The sequence below is a fragment of the Oncorhynchus mykiss genome, chromosome 3 (assembly GCF_013265735.2).
Source record: "Oncorhynchus mykiss isolate Arlee chromosome 3, USDA_OmykA_1.1, whole genome shotgun sequence".
NCBI lineage: Eukaryota > Metazoa > Chordata > Actinopteri > Salmoniformes > Salmonidae > Oncorhynchus > Oncorhynchus mykiss.
Window position 1 is genome coordinate 63662430 of NC_048567.1, and position 16753 is coordinate 63679182.

The 16753-nt window shown below is 41.4% G+C and overlaps 1 protein-coding gene across 2 annotated transcripts in view; it reads left to right on the forward strand.

Annotated features, from left to right (window-relative positions):
* The window catches only part of gtf2f2b (general transcription factor IIF, polypeptide 2b), a 56403-nt gene that overhangs the window by 36590 nt on the left and 3060 nt on the right, over window positions 1-16753 (forward strand). For both annotated transcript variants that reach the window (XM_021597641.2, XM_021597640.2), the window contains exon 6: window positions 9561-9642. In XM_021597641.2, the coding sequence (XP_021453316.2) occupies window positions 9561-9642 (82 nt within the window). The remainder of the gene's footprint in view (window positions 1-9560; window positions 9643-16753) is intronic.

Sequence of the window (16753 nt, forward strand, 5' to 3'; positions counted from 1 at the left end):
CACACACACACACACATGACGTTGTCCTGGCTGGGAACTTGGATAACAAACCTCTCTCCCCAACCCCTAGACTGAGAGAGGGGAGGTGGCAGTATCTCTGTTATAGAGACTTACTGCAGTCAGATATATGTTAGACTGTGTTTACAGCTTTGTTCAGGGTGGCATTACTGGCAGCATGGTGGGCACATTCGCTGGCAGTGTGATGGAGAGATAGGGATAAGTGGGCAGATGACCTGATTTCTCTCTCCAAGATTGCGTACAGTTGGTTAAGATCTCCCTGTGTGTTTTTGTGGGAACAGCCCAATTACTGGTGAATGCAGGCAGGGTCTTTGATTTGTCCACATCTTCCTTGTATCCAGTTGACTGGAAGGTAATTGGGTCTAAACCGAGTGTCGTGTCTCTGTTACTATGCCAACAGTCTCTGTTACTGCTCTATAAGGAAGACCGATGCTTGTTTGTTATTATGGTCATAGACTTGTAGTGTTAGCCTCCAGAGCATGGAGCAAGGGGCTTAATCAGTAATGTACACTATATATATCAAAAGTATATCATATGGAGACAAACATAAACCTTTTACCTTATCTTAAGTAGACATAATTGCAAATTATTAAATCCTTCCAATATAAATACATTTAGAGAAACAATTTAGTTACGAATTTAACTTTAATTAAATGAGTTGACTCTTCACATGGGATGATTTCACTGAACAACAAGAGAAAGGGAATATTGAATGATCCCCAATGATCCATCGCATCTCCCAAAAACATTTTCAACATCTGTAAAATGATAGTCTAGAAACTAAAGCTTTGGTTGTTTTCCTCTCAGGCTTCCATGTCTTCTCCCTGGACCTCCTCAATGTCCACCTCTTGAACATCAGACTCTGAGGCCTCATCTTCACTGTCACTTAACAACCTTGTTGAGGATGGCTCGTTGTCAGGCTCAAAAAGCCTAGAATTTGCCCGGATGGCCACCATTTTTTCAACCGTTGTATTGGTCAGCCTGTTGTGTGCTTTGGTGTGTGTGTTCCCAAACAAGGACCAGTTGCGCTGTGAGGCGGCTGATGTTGGTGGGATTTGGAGGATGATGTAGGCAACAGGGGAAAGAGCCTCAGACCCACAAAGTCCCTTCTACCAGGTGGCTGATGAGCTATGTTGGGACGACTGCCATATTGCATCTCCATCACAAAGCCCTTGCTTGGAAGTATACATCGCCAGACTGCTAAGAACCTTGCCCTCATCCAGGCCAAGGTGGCGAGACACGGTAGTGATGACACCATAGGCCTTGTTGAGCTCTGCACCAGACAGGATGCTCTTGCAGCATACTTGGGTTCCAACATGTACGCTGGAGCGTGAATGGGCTTCAGGCAGAAGTCTTCACGCTTTTTGATGTACAGTGGGGCAAAAAAGTATTTAGTCAGCCACCAATTGTGCAAGTTCTCCCACTTAAAAAGATGAGAGAGGCCCGTAATTTTCATCATAGTTACACTTCAGCTATGACAGACAAAATGATTAAAAAATCCAGAAAATCATATTGTAGGATTTTTAATGAATTTATTTGCAAATTATGGTGGAAAATAAGTATTTGGACACCTACAAACAAGCAAGATTTCTGGCTCTCACAGACCTGTAACTTCTTCTTTAAGAGGCTCCTCTGTCCTCCACTCGTTACCTGTATTAATGGCACCTGTTTGAACTTGTTATCAGTATAAAAGACACCTGTCCACAACCTCAAACAGTCACACTCCAAACTCCACTATGGCCAAGACCAAAGAGCTGTCAAAGGACACCAGAAACAAAATTGTAGACCTGCACCAGGCTGGGAAGACTGAATCTGCAATAGGTAAGCAGCTTGGTTTGAAGAAATCAACTGTGGGAGCAATTATTAGGAAATGGAAGACATACAAGACCACTGATAATCTCCCTCGATCTGGGGCTCCACGCAAGATCTCACCCCGCGGGGTCAAAATGATCACAAGAACCACACGGAGGGACCTAGTGAATGACCTGCAGAGAGCTGGGACCAAAGTAACAAAGCCTACCATCAGTAACACACTACGCCGCCAGGGACTCAAATCCTGCAGTGCCATACGTGTCCCCCTGCTTAAGCCAGTACATGTCCAGGCCCGTCTGAAGTTTGCTAGAGAGCATTTGGATGATCCAGAAGAAGATTGGGAGAATGTCATATGGTCAGATGAAACCAAAATATAACTTTTTGGTAAAAGCTCAACTTGTGTTTGGAGGACAAAGAATGCTGAGTTGCATCATGCTTTGGGGCTGTTTTTCTGCAAAGGGACCAGGAAGACTGATCCGTGTAAAGGAAAGAATGAATAGGGCCATGTTTCGTGAGATTTTGAGTGAAAACCTCCTTCCATCAGCAAGGGCATTGAAGATGAAACGTGGCTGGGTCTTTCAGCATGACAATGATCCCAAACACACCGCCCGGGCAACGAAGGAGTGGCTTCGTAAGAAGCATTTCAAGGTCCTGGAGTGGTCTAGCTAGTCTCCAGATCTCAACCCCATAGAACATCTTTGGAGGGAGTTGAAAGTCCGTGTTGCCCAGCAACAGCCCCAAAACATCACTGCTCTAGAGGAGATCTGCATCGAGGAATGGGCCAAAATACCAGCAACAGTGTGTGAAAACCTTGTGAAGACTTACAGAAAACGTTTGACCTCTGTCATTGCCAACAAAGGGTATATAACAAAGTATTGAGGTAAACTTTTGTTATTGACCAAATACTTATTTTCCACCATAATTTGCAAATAAATTCATTAAAAATCCTACAATGGGATTTTCTGGATTTTTTTCCTCATTTTGTCTGTCATAGTTGAAGTGTACCTATAATGAAAATTACAGGCCTCTCATCTTTTTAAGTGGGAGAACTTGCACAATTGGTGGCTGACTAAATACTTTTTTGCCCCACTGTGTTTCATTACTGCAGTTTCCTCTGCTTGGAACAACAGTGAAGTGGGCAGGGAGGTACAGATTTCTTCTCATACATATGCAAGCAGAATCAGAACATCAGACAGGATGGCATTGTCTCCCTCAATCCGTGCAATGGCTACTGCTATAGGTTTCAGGCTGCTTACCACTTTCTCCCAAAATGCATCATCGAGGAGGATCCTCTTGATGGGGCTGTCCATATCGGCAGACTGTGATATGGCCATTTCTTGAGAGACTCCTTCCCCTCCAGGAGGCTGTCAAACATGATGACAACACCACCCCAATGGGTGTTGCTGGGCATCTTCAATGTGGTGCTCTTATTCTTCTCACTTTGCTTGGTGAGGTAGATTGCTGCTATAACTTGATGACCCTTCACATATCTAACCATTTCCTTGGCTCTCTTGTAGTGTATCCATTGTTTTCAGTGCCATGATGTCCTTGAGGAGCAGATTCAATGCATGAGCAGTACAGCCATTGGGTGTGGTGTGAGGGTAGGACTCCCATTTTAGACCAAGCAGCCTTTTATGTTTGCAGCATTGTCTGTCACCAGTGCAAATACCTTCTGTGGTCCAAGGTCATTGATGACTGCCTTCAGCTCATCTGCAATGTAGAGACCGGTGTGTCTGTGCTCTTGTAGAATACTGGTTGAGGGGTGGAGACTATGTAGTTAATTATTCCCTGCCCACAAACATTCAACCACCCATCGTAGATGATTGCAACACAGTCTGCTTTCTCTAGGATTTGCTTGACCTTCACTTGAACTTTGTTGAACTCTACATCCAGCAAATGAGTAGATAAAGCATGTCGGGTTGGAGGGGTGTATGCTGGGCAAAGAACATTCAGAAATCTCTTCCAATACACATTGCCTGTGAGCATCAGAGGTGAACCAGTTGCATACACAGCTCGAGCAAGACATTCATCAGCATTTCTCTGACTACGTTCCTCCATTGAGTCAAAAATACTTCTGATTCCAGGAGGACCATGAGTTGTTGCTATCGATAAGGTGTCTGATTCATCATTTTCACCTCGAATAAAAGTAGAGGGACTTTTGTCAGAGGTTGCGTGTTGTGAGCACTGAGGGAACTTTATGCATTTGGCCAGATGATACTGCATTCTTCACATATGATTTGGCACAGTATTTGCAGATGTACACAGCTTTTCATTCTACAATAGCTGCAGTGAAATGTCTCCACATATCAGATAGTCCCCGTTGCATTTTCCTATAAAGATTAGAATATATTTTTTGTAAAAAAAATAACAAATAAAATTCCATGTACATATAAATAGCTAATCAGTTAGATTAAACAACTCCTTTGTAAGTTAAATGTTTTAAAATAAAACATGTATGGAAACAGGTGAATTAACACTCCTCAGTTAGCAGGCTCAATCAAGCAAGCTAAAACCCACATGGTAGCAAAAACTAACTAGCAGAAATTGTTAACAAGTTAGAAATGATTTAAACACACTTTGCTGTAGGCTACTATTTACTAGTTAACAAAAAATAATGTATGTCCTATAAAATATATTCACCCCACCCAGTATTGCAATCAAACTTAGCAGAAAGCATATAGTCCTTGGCACAGACAGTGTGGTAGTGTGGGCTCGATAGCGTCTCATTAGTGTGCAAGAGCTTGAGAATCAACTGTACATGTGATGGAAGAATGCACTGTGCATGCAGAGAGTTGCAATTCCATTGAATTGGGGATTGTTTAACCAAAATATGCCACAAGACCTAGAATTGCCTGATGTGTATCCCATAAAAAAGGTTCACTGTTATAAGCTAACTTTTTGGATGAATTTAAACAAAATTCCCCAAATTCCTGTGCTTAACTTCCCATGGAAAATTGCCGGAAATATTCAGGAAATTTACCGGAAAATTTCCGACCCTTTGCAACCCTACCCATTGGTGACAGGTGTATAAAATTGAGAACACTGCCATGCAATCTCCATAGACAAACATCGGCAGTAGAATGGCCTTATTGAAGAGCTCAGTGACTTTTAACATTGCACCGTCATAGGATGCAACCTTTCCAACAAGTCAGTTTCTCAAATTTATGCTCTGCTAGAGCTGCCCCGGTCAACTGTAAGTGCTGTTATTGTGGAGTGGAAATGTCTCGGAGCGACAACACACAAGCCTAAGATCACCATGCGCAATGCCAAGCATCGGCTGGAGTGGTGTAAAGCTAGCCGCCATTCGACTCTGGCGCAGTGGATAGAGTTTTCTGGAGCGATGAATCACGCTTCACCATCTGGCAGTCCTGCGAACGAATATGGGTTTGGCGGATGCCAGGAGAACACTACCTGCCCCAATGCATAGTGCCAACTTTAAAGTTTGGTAGGGGAGAAATATAGGTCTGGGGTTGTTTTTCATGGTTAGGGCTAGGCCCCTTATCTCCAGTGAAGGGAAATCTTAACGCTACAGCATGCAATGACATTCTAGACGTTTCTGTGCTTCCAACTCTGTGGCAACAGTTTGGGGAAGGCCCTTCCTGTTTCAGCATGACAATGCCCCCATGCACAAAGCAAGGTCTATACAGAAATGGTTTGTCAAGATCTGTGTGGAAGAGCTTGACTGGCCTGCACAGAGCTCTGACCTCAACCCAATCGAACACCTTTTGGGATGAATTTGAATGCCGACTGTGAGCCAGGCCTAATCGCCCAACGTCAGTGCCTGACCTCACTAATGCTCTTGTGGCTGAATGGAAGCAAGTCCCCGCAGCAATGTTCCAACATCTAGTGGAAAGCCTTCCCAGAAGAGTGGAGGCTGTTATAGCAGCAAAGGGGGGAACAACGCCATATTAATTCCCATGATTTTGGATGTTCAACGAGCAGGTGTCCACATACTGTATTACACACTACATGACCAAAAGTAAGTACAATGTTTCTTTCTACATGGGCTGACTGTGGCAAACTGCCTGGACAATGTATACTCATGTCACTCATGGTATCTAAGAGTGTAGGGGGGGGGGGGTGTTTATTGACAGTTTGGTCCCTGAGGAGAGGGAGAGAGAGAAACAGAGGGAGTGCGTGTGTCCTGCAGGTGATGGGCTGTCAGTCAGACAGTGATGTTACTGGACCCCCTCTTCTCTCTTCCTTCATCTATCACACACATACACTCTACCTTGGGGGCAGAAGTCTAATTGAAGTAAATAGTGACATCGATGTCAGGTTGTGTGTGTGTGTATCTAACAAGGGGGATGTATTTTCTCTCAGTGTGAAGTCTGTTTTGGGGGGCTGTCTATAGTTATACATAAAGCTCTGGTGTGTGAATGCTGGTGTTCAAATTTAAATTAAACCAAGCAATCACCCCAGAATCCAGGTGTAGAGCATTCCCCACACACTCTCGACAGAGAGACAACCTATCCAATAGAATACCACTCTCTGCTGTCTCCAGAAGTGGAGGCACAACTTCCATTCACTCAACCCCTTAAATAGATGTACCTGTGGACAATCAGTGTGGCAGTCTGACAAACCTTTCCATTCAGTTAATTGTGTGTGTGTATAAATCGATAACGGTGACATTTTCGACTTAAACTCGTTGAAGAAAGATTTAGCTCAGAGTATCAGAATCAACCAATAGGAAGCATTATGCAAAAAAACATTTAATTTTAATTGGGAGGTTCCGAGTTGTCTTGAAAGTAGCAAATGAGCCTATGATCCCAGAGTGATGGCTCACCACGGTGACGTCTGTGACACATCGGCGATCAACGAGGCGGCTCGACCGTATCGTGGTGCTTTTTAATCATGATGTGATTAATGGAATCATCCCTGCATTAGAATTGCAAACGAGGCAGTGGAACAGCGGAGAGGGGATGGTGGGTGGGTGGGTGGGTGGGTGGATGACCTGCGCTCCTTCTCAGCCCTATCCACACCATCATTACCTGAGATAATTGTTCAACATCATGTCGGAATCTATTTGATTTCTTTTTATTTTTAATGAGAGCAGTAATGAGCGCAGTAATGGGGATTTCCATCAGTAAAATCACTGTCTCTATTCATTAAAGATGTTGAGTTATTCATAATGCTGCTGGCCAAGTCAGAGCTGTAACGTTATATCACAAACTGCAGTGAAGCTGGCATAGCAACAGTAGCCTTGAGGAACATAGATGGTGTGTGTGTGGCAGAGGTGGTTAGGTAACCTTGCCTGAGACCTGTAGACTTGCATAAGGCTCCCTAAGCTAATGCCTGGCCTTTAGCTCAGCAGGCTAACATGGTTTAGGGCTGTACAGACAACCCGGGTTCAAACCCAATTAGTCACATGTGTTCTCTATGTCAAAACACTTTGATGTTGGTTATATTTGGGCAAATATCTCCACTAACGGTGCTGAAAATATCCTCCGGTGGGTTTTATACAGGTAATGAAGTAAATGAATAACCCCTCACAACAGATTGTTGATAAAGATGTCTTCTCTCTCCCTGCTGAATGCCCTACCAGGCTGTGGAGAGATTAGTGGTTCTATAGTATTACGTATCCTCATCATATCTAATCATACCCCCCCCCCCCCACATGGGAAGTCATTTATAGATCTGGTGGTCACAGGGAGATGGCTTTGGGCATGCAGTCAGCTTACATCTCCTCCACTATTGAGACATGTTTGGCTGCTTTTCCAAGGCTGTGTTGTGTGGTATAGTAAAAGTGTGGTGTGGATTATCAATAGGACAAAAACCGCAATGGGGCCATCATTAATGAGCAGGTTCATAAGGTGTTTGTTTTTGACGTAAGGTTAAGTTTAGAGACTACCGTGGTGGTCTGAAAGATTCCTGTACGCAGGCTGATAGTAGTAGTCGATCTAGTCAACAGGTTTCCTCGCAGGTTCTCACTCTCCATTCTTTCTCTCTCCTCTGTCTCTCTTTTTCTTTTTTTACAGGCTTTGTCGCTGTTCTGTCCCCTCAAGGATGAGGACTGCAATTTACGAACACATTCCTCCTCCCATAGCCACTTTTCTATCTGAGGGTTTTTGGTAGTCTAGCGTCTATCTGAAATTCACCAGAGGCTTGAGAAATCTGAAGGCTCCTGGAATATTCAGATACAGAGGGAAGTGTCTAGGGAATATCAGTGGGAGTGGGGGGTGAGTGTGTGTGCTTTTTAGATGGAGGGTCCTTATAGAAGGTAAGAGGTTAGAGATGGTGGGAGAAGATGAGTGGGCGGTAGCTTGACCTTCTCACCCTTCTTTCTCCTCCTCTCTCCTCCTGTTCTCTTTCCTCCTGTTCCTCTCCCTCTTAGCACGACAGCCTTGAGCAACAAATGCTGTGGCCATTCCACCTCTCACTGTGCCCTCCTCCTCCTCTCATTCTGTTCTCTTCTCTTTCTGCTTCCTTCCATCTCTGTCTCCATCTCTGCATGTGCAGCTTTGCTCTCCTACATACCAGTGTCCCTTGGGACCTGCAAGTTTTATCCTAATTCATTCCACACTAAACAGACATAAACCCTCAACACTCCCAGTCTTATACAACCCTACAGGAGAAGAGGCATGAGCAGACTGGTGAGAGAGGTATAGAGTAGGGGATAGGTTGAAAAAGAGAACTGGAAGAGAGTAAGGGAGATAGAGGGGAGATCTACAGTATACTATTCTCTCCCATACGGCCCTGACCCAGATGATCCCTGCCAGGGGCCTGTGAGTGACTAGAGGGGGAGATGGAGGCAGGCTGCTCTGAAGTTGAGAAATGCGTTTGTGTGTAAGTGTGTTTAGGGAGATGCGCCGACAAGTGTTTCAGCCCTTATCATGCAATAATTGCACATAATGCATCCATTTGTGAAAAAAGATGAGGAATGGATATTAGTGAGTGCGTGAGATCTGTGACATTGGATTGACTGACGTGATTTCTCTGGAGCCACTTGGTAAAAGTGCACAGATTTTTAATTGCACCAACAAACGCTAACTGGACATTTTCTCAGTAGAACAAAACCTGATTAGCCAACAAACAGACACCAACCAACTGGACTTCAGTGGTTGTTGGCTGTTCTTTGGCGTTTGTTGGACAGTCTGGACAGAGTGTACTATTTATCTCTGTATGACCGTGTCTAATACAATTGTGTGAACCTATCCTGGCCCCCTTGTTAGACACACACATACACACACACACACAATTTTGTTTTGCTATCCTTGTAGGGACCAAATAATTGATTCCCATCCAAAATCAAATTTTTCTTAACCTAACCATAACCTTAAGCCTAACCTTAACCCCATAAAACTATGCCTCCCTATTTGTCTGAATTTTCCTTGTTTTACTATCGTTGTGAGGACTTCTGGTACCCACAAGGATAGTTACACAAACACACACACAATGACAAAGAAAACGCCAAATAGATGAATCACTACATTTTGAAATGGCAAGCTGTTGATGAGCAGTCCAGTGGCAGTTAATGGAGATTTGGAGTGTGGGCTGTGGAGTACTCAACTTGGGTGGTTCCACCTATTTCACCTGTTTCTCTACTGATTCAGTCAAGTGATTCAGTTCAGTCAAATATAATTTGGGCTGCATGTTTAGTACTGTGCTGAAGAATATGAAATAACACTTAGGCCTGTTGTATTGAAAAAAATAATAGACTGTGATTTAAAACAGCATTCTGCTATTGATGTGTGTGGGTCCTTAAAGGAAACGTATTGTCTTTGTTTCAGATAAGATCAGTCTGGAGGGCATGGTGGTACAGAGAGCGGAGTGCAGACCAGCCGTCAATGAAAACTATATGAAACTGAAGAAGTGAGTGAAACTAAATGCATTACAATTTCAATATACAGTACCAGTCAAAAGTTTGGACACAGCTACTCATTTCAGGGTTTTTCTTTATTTGGACTATTTTCTACATTGTAGAATAATAGTGAAGACGTAACAACTATAAAATAACACACATGGAATCATGTAGTAACCAAAAAGGTGTTAAACAAATGAAAAATATGTTTCATATACGAGATTCTTCAAAGTAGGCACCCTTTGCCTTGATGACAGCTTTGCACACTCTTGGCATTCTCGCAACCAGCTTCATGAACCTGGAATGCATTTCAATTAACAGATGTGCATTATTGAAAGTTAATTTGTGGAATTTCTTTCCTTCTTAATGTGTTTGAGCCAATTAGTTGTGTTGTGACAAGGTAGGGGTGGTATACAGAACACAGCCCTATTTGGTAAAAAAACAAGTCCATATTATGGCAAGAACAGCTCAAATATGCAATTACAGCAGCCATGAAGGTTTTAAATTATATCACTGAAGCCCTTGACAAAAAAACAGCACTGTGTCTCACTTTTTATTGATCTCTCTAAGGCTTTTGATACAGTTGATCATGCTATACTAAGGCAGAGATTGTCGAGTGTAGGTCTTTCAGAGAATGCAGTTGCATGGTTTGCTAACTATCTGTCTATATACAACTCAATTTGATGGGCTTATGTCTGTTAATAATGGTGTGCCCCAAGGCTCTGTACTTGGCCCTCTCTTATTCACTATTTATATAAATGATTTAGACAAAAAAGTCCAAAATGCGCAACTTATTTTTATGTTGATGATACTGTTATTTACTGTTGTGCCTCGTCTCTTACAAAAGCGTTCCAGAACTTGCAAACTGCTTTTTATACTGTTGAACATACCTTGTGTCAATTGAAGCTTATCCTCAATGCTGACAAAACTAAACTTATGGTGTTTTCTAAAGCAAGAAATAGACCTCTGAACCTTTCACCTATTACTACCTGTCAGGGCAAGGAGATTGAGGTTGTAACCTCATATAAATATATTGGAATTTTAATTGATGACGGCCTCTCTTTTAAATTGCATATTCAACAACTTACAAAAAACATTGAGATTTTATTTTAGGAATAAGGCCTGTTTTTCTTTTGAAGCCAGGAGGCTAGTATCAGCTACATTTATGCCTTTACTAGACTATGGGGATATTTTATATATGAAGTGTTTGAGATCAATTGACACCCTTTACCATGGCACTTTAAGATTTATTTTAAACTGCAAAACCCTTACGCACCACTGCACTTTGTATACGAGGGTTGGCTGGCCTTCTCTAGTCACTCGTAGGCTCAGGCACTGGTATACTTTTATTTACAAAGCCATTTTGGGTTTACTACCTTTTTATTTGGGCATTTTTATTGTTCAGAAATGTGGTGGGTACTCTCTTCGTTCGCTGGACTGCTAACTGTTCCAAATGTCCGAACTGAATTTGGTAAAAGGGCTTTATGTACTCTGCGCCATCGTCTTGGAACGCCTTACAAAATACTTTTAAACTGGAAGAACTTGTCCCAATTGGTGTTTTTAAATCACTGATGAATGATCTTGAGACTGATTCCCTGACCTGTCAATGTTTTTAATTTGATGTTTTTGATTTTGTTATACTCTTGTGAATTCTATGGTTTTTACTAGATTACTTGTAGTTTTTCATGTTTGTCTGTAATTTTTGTAATGACTTGGTGCTGCCTATCTTGGCCAGGACGCTCTTGAAAAAGAGATTTTAAATCTCAATGAGCCCTTCCTGGTTAAATAAATCAAATAAACAATGATGAAACTGGCTCTCATGAGGACCGCCACAGGAAAAGAAGACCCAGAGTTACCAGCCTCAGAAATTGCAGCCCAAATAAATACTTCACAGAGTTCAAGTAACAGACACATCTCAACATCAACTGTTCAGAGGAGACTACCTGAATCAGGCCTTCATGGTCAAATTGTTGCAAAGAAACCACTACTAAAGAACACCAATAAGAAGAGGCTTGCTTGGGGCAAGAAACACGAGCAATGGACATTAAACTGGTGGAAATCCAAATTTGAGATTTTTGGTTCCAACCGCCGTGTCTTTGTGAGATGCAGAGTAGGTGAACAGATGATCTCTGCATGTGTGGTTCCCACCGTGAAGCATGGAGGAGGAGGTGTGGGGGTGCTTTGCTAAGGACACTGTCTGTGATTTTCTTTAGAATTCAAGGCACACCTACAGGTTGTGTAAGGACTGTTTGACCAAGCCGGAGAGTGATGGAGTGCTGCGTCAGCTGACCTGGCCTCCACAATCACCCAACGTCAACCCAATTGAGATGGTTTGGGATGAGTTGCACTGCAGAGTGAAGGAAAAGCGGCAAACATGTGCTCAGCATATGTGGGAACTCCTTCAAGACTGTTGGAAAAGCATTCCACGTGAAGCTGGTTGAGAGAATGCCAAGAGTGTGCAAAGCTGACACCAAGGCAAACGGTGACTACTTTGAAGAATCTCAAATATATCAAATATACTACATGATTCTATATATGTTATTTCATAGTTATGTCTTCACTATTGTTTTACAATGTAGAAAATAGTAAAAATAAATAAAAACCATTGAATGAGAATGTGTGTACAAACTTTTGACTGGTACTGTAATTAGGTGACAGTAAAATAAAGCATCACCAATAGGCTATTTCTCCTGGTTTCATTTCTGAGTGAGATTAGTAGATGTGGGAGGAACAGTAGCCATAGCGAACTCCAAGATAATATCTAATAATGGCGTATAACTGTTCTCAATTCAGTTTTATGGGAGCAGAGGTTGGCAGGGATTGCTATAGCAACTGTTCCTTGTGTGCTATGGCAACTATTCTCTCTCCTGTGTGTTATTTTAATTTTTTTATGTATTAGGGGTAGATCTGCTTTCATATTGCAGATAGAGTGTAGCTTCCATCAATGTAATTGTCTGCATCATTTCCAATCCTCCATATGTATGTATTTCCATATGTATATATATATATAGATATATATAAAACAAAACAAAAAATATATATAATAGTTAGTTAGTTATTTATTTATTTATATATATATATATATATATATATCTTCTTTTTTTTTACAGTACCAGGCAAAAGTTTGGACACCAACTCATTCATTGTTTATTTTCACAATGTTCTACATTGTAGAATAATAGTTAAGACATCAACTATAAAATAACACATATGGAATCATGTAGTAACCAAAAAAGTGTTTCTTTAAAGTAGCCACCCTGTGCCTTGCTGACAGCTGTGCACACTCTTGGCATTCTTTCAACCAGCTTCATGAGGTATGCTTTTCCAACCTTCTTTCCCACATATGTTGAGCACTTGTTGGCTGCTTTTCCTTCACTCCACGGTCCAACTCATCCTAAACCATCTCAATTGGGTTGAGGTCGGGTGATTGTGGAGGCCAGGACATCTGATGCAGCACTCCATCACTCTCCTTCTTGGTCAAATAGCCCTTACACAGCCTGGAGGTGTTTTGGGTCATTGTCCTATTGATAAACAAATGATAGTCCCACTAAGCGCAAACCAGATGGGATGGCGTATCGCTGCAGTATGCTGTGGTAGCTATGCTGGTTAAGTGTGCCTTGAATTCTAAACAAATCACAGACGGTGTTAGCATTAAAGCACCTCACACATCACACCACCTCCTCCATGCTTCACAGTGGGAACCACACATCCGTGCTCTGCGTCTCACAAAGACACGCGATTGGAACCGAAAATCTCAAATTTGGACTCATCAAACCAAAGGACAGATTTCCGCCGGTCTAATGTCCATTGCTGAGAGTTTCTTGGCCCAAGCAAGTCTCTTCTTCTTATTGGTGTCCTTTAGTAGTGGTTTCTTTGCAGCAATTCAACCATGAAGGCCCGATTCACACAGTCTCCTCTGAACAGTTGATGTTGAGATGTCTGTTACTTGAACTCTGTGAAGCATTTATTTGGGCTGCAATTTCTGAGACTGGTAACTCTAATGAACTTATCCTCTGCAGCAGAGGTAACTCTGGGTCTTCCTTTCCTGTGGTGGTCTTCATGAGCGCCAGTTTCATCATAGCGCTTGATGGATTTTGCGACTCCACTTGGAAGACACTTTCAAAGTTCTTGAAATGTTTCGGATTGACTAACCTTAATGTCTTAAAGTAATGATGGACTGTTGTTTATTTTTGCTTATTTGAGTTGTTTTTGTCATAATATGGACTTGGATTTTTACCAAATAGGGTCATCTTCTGTATACCATGCATAGCTTGTCACAACTCAACTGATAGTCTCAAATGCATTATTTCAGGGTTTTACTTTTTATAAATTAGCAAAAAATTCTAAAAACCTGTTTTTTTTATGGGATATTGTGTGTAGATTGAGGGGGGGGGAGGGAAACATTGAATCAATTTTAGAATAAGTCTAATGTAACAATGTGGAAAAAGTCAAGTGGTCTGAATACTTTCCGAAGGCACTGTATATATACATTTTTATTAAAAAAAATATTTTCCTTTATTATTTTCCCCTAACCCTACCCTAATTGGAGTAAACTAATGGACAACAACTCTTAAGCTTATACATGCCTAATACATTTTCCAGACAGTTATGTTTTGTTTGTTTTTAAGCTACCCTCAACCCCTTCCTTCTATTTCTGAAGACCATCCAGTTACATTTTTATTTGCCATATTTTTTAAAATGTGCTGTTTCACAAAAGTTCTGAACCTTTATACATTTTATGGACACAGTATATTTTACAACAGTTATCTTGTTGTTATTATTCCCACCCTTCAGCTCCACTCAACCCCTCCCGTCTATCTCTTAACACCATCCAGTTTGGATTTCTATTTGCTATATATTTTTCAACTGTGCTGTGATGTTTCACAAAAGTTCTGAACCTTTCTATTCTCATAGTTTCTACAGATTGTAAATTAAAGATAACAATTTTGCTAAAAGTATTATTGATCGATTGACTATGACTTTTCAGTTAGCTCCAGGTAAATGTTGCAATTCTTCAGCCATTCCTGGACCTGTGACCAAAAAAAGCTACATGTGGACAGCACCAAAACAAATTATTTTAAGGATTGTCTCTTCGCAGCAAACTCTGCAGAGCTGGGATGGTTGTATCCCCCATATACAGTTCAGGTTGGAGTCATTAAAACCCGTTTTTCAACCACTCCACAAATGTCTTGTTAACTAACTATAGTTTTGGCAAGTTGGTTAGGACATCTACTTTGTGCATGACACAAGTAATTTTTCCAACAATTGTTTACAGACAGATTATTTCATTTTAAAATGCACTGTATCACAATTCCAGTGGGTCAGAAGTTTACATACACTAAGTTGACTGTCTTTAAACAGCTTGTGAAATTCCAGAAAATTATGTCATGGCTATAGAAGCTTCTGATAGGCTAATTGACATAATTTGAGTCAATTGGAGGTGTACCTGTGGATGTATTTCAAGGCCTACCTTCAAAACTCAGTGCCTCTTTGCTTGACATCATGGGAAAATCTAAAGAAATCAGCGAAATTCTAGACCTCCACAACATTGGTTCACCATTGGTAGCCATTTCCAATCCCCTGAAGATACCACATTCATATGTACAAACAATAGTACGCAAGTATAAACACCATGGGACCACGCAGATGTCATACGGCTCAGGAAGGTGATGTGTTCTGTCTCCTAGAGATGAAAGTACTTTGGTGCAAATCAATCCCAGAACAACGGCAAAGGACCTTGTGAAGAAGCCACTGCTCCAAAACCGCCATAAAAAAGCCACTACGGTTTGCAACTGCACATGGGAACAAAGATCATACTTTTTGGAGAAATGTCCTCTGGTCTGATGAAACAAAAATAGAACTGTTTGGCCATAATGACCATCATTATGTTTGGACGAAAAAGGGGGAGGCTTGCAAGCCGAAGAACACCATCCCAACCGTGAAGGAAGGGGTGGCAGCATCATGTTGTGGGGGTGCTTTACTGCAGGAGGGACTGGTGCTCTTCACAAAATAGATGGCATCATGAGGAAAGGAAAATTATGTGGATATATTGAAGCAACATCTCAAGACATCAGTCAGGAAGTTAAAGCTTGGTCGCAAATGGGTCTTCCAAGTGGACAATGACCCCAAGCATACTTCCAAAGCTGTGGCAAAATGGCTTAAGGACAACAAAGTCAAGGTATTGGAGTGGCCATCACAAAGCCCTGTACTCAATTCTATAGAAAATTTGTGGGCAGAACTGAAAAAGTGTGTGCGAGCAAGGAGGCCTTACAAACCTGACTCAGTTACACCAGCTGTCAGGAGGAATGGACCAAAATTCACCCAACTTATTGTGGGAAGCTTGTGGAAGGCTACCTGAATGGTTTGGCCTAAGTTAAACAATTTAAAGGCAACGCTACCGAACACTAATTGAGTGTATGTAAACTTCTGACCCACTGGGAATGTGATGAAAGAAATAAAAACTGAAATAAATCACTCTACTATTATTCTGACATTTCACATTCTTAAAATAAAGTGGTGATCCTAACTGACCTAAAACAGGGTATCTTTACTAGGATTAAATGTCAGGAATTGTGAAACTGAGTTTAAATGTATTTTGCTAAGGTGTATGTAAACTTCCCACTTCAACTGTATATACATTCTATTGGTTGCAATAATTTTTATAATCATTTAAATTGAAAAATCTTCTTTTTAAGTTGCCATTTTGCGTATCAATTCATAAACCATGTGGCATCAAAAATCTCTTCCTAACTATTTTGCCATCTAATTGGCACAGCTGTAAAAAAATTTTTAAAAAACTTACAAAAAAAAGTACCTTTATATTAAACTGATATACCGACAAGTTCTTTTCTGTTCCCCCTTCAACTTGCTTCTTCCATTTTTGCGGTAATGGTGCAATTAGTTGATTGTAATTTTGGGTAGAGCCTCTCCCTGTGTGTTTGAGCACATGCATGTCTGCCTTGGTGTCTGTATGTGCACAGCAGTGCCAGTACTGTACATTATACTGAATGGCTATATGTGTTATTCAACCATTGTACAGCATAGTGGATACTACTGTTCTGCCTTTTGTTATATTCAGTGCTCTGCCCACTGGGTTGCTTCTCTCAATAAGACCCTGTCTTC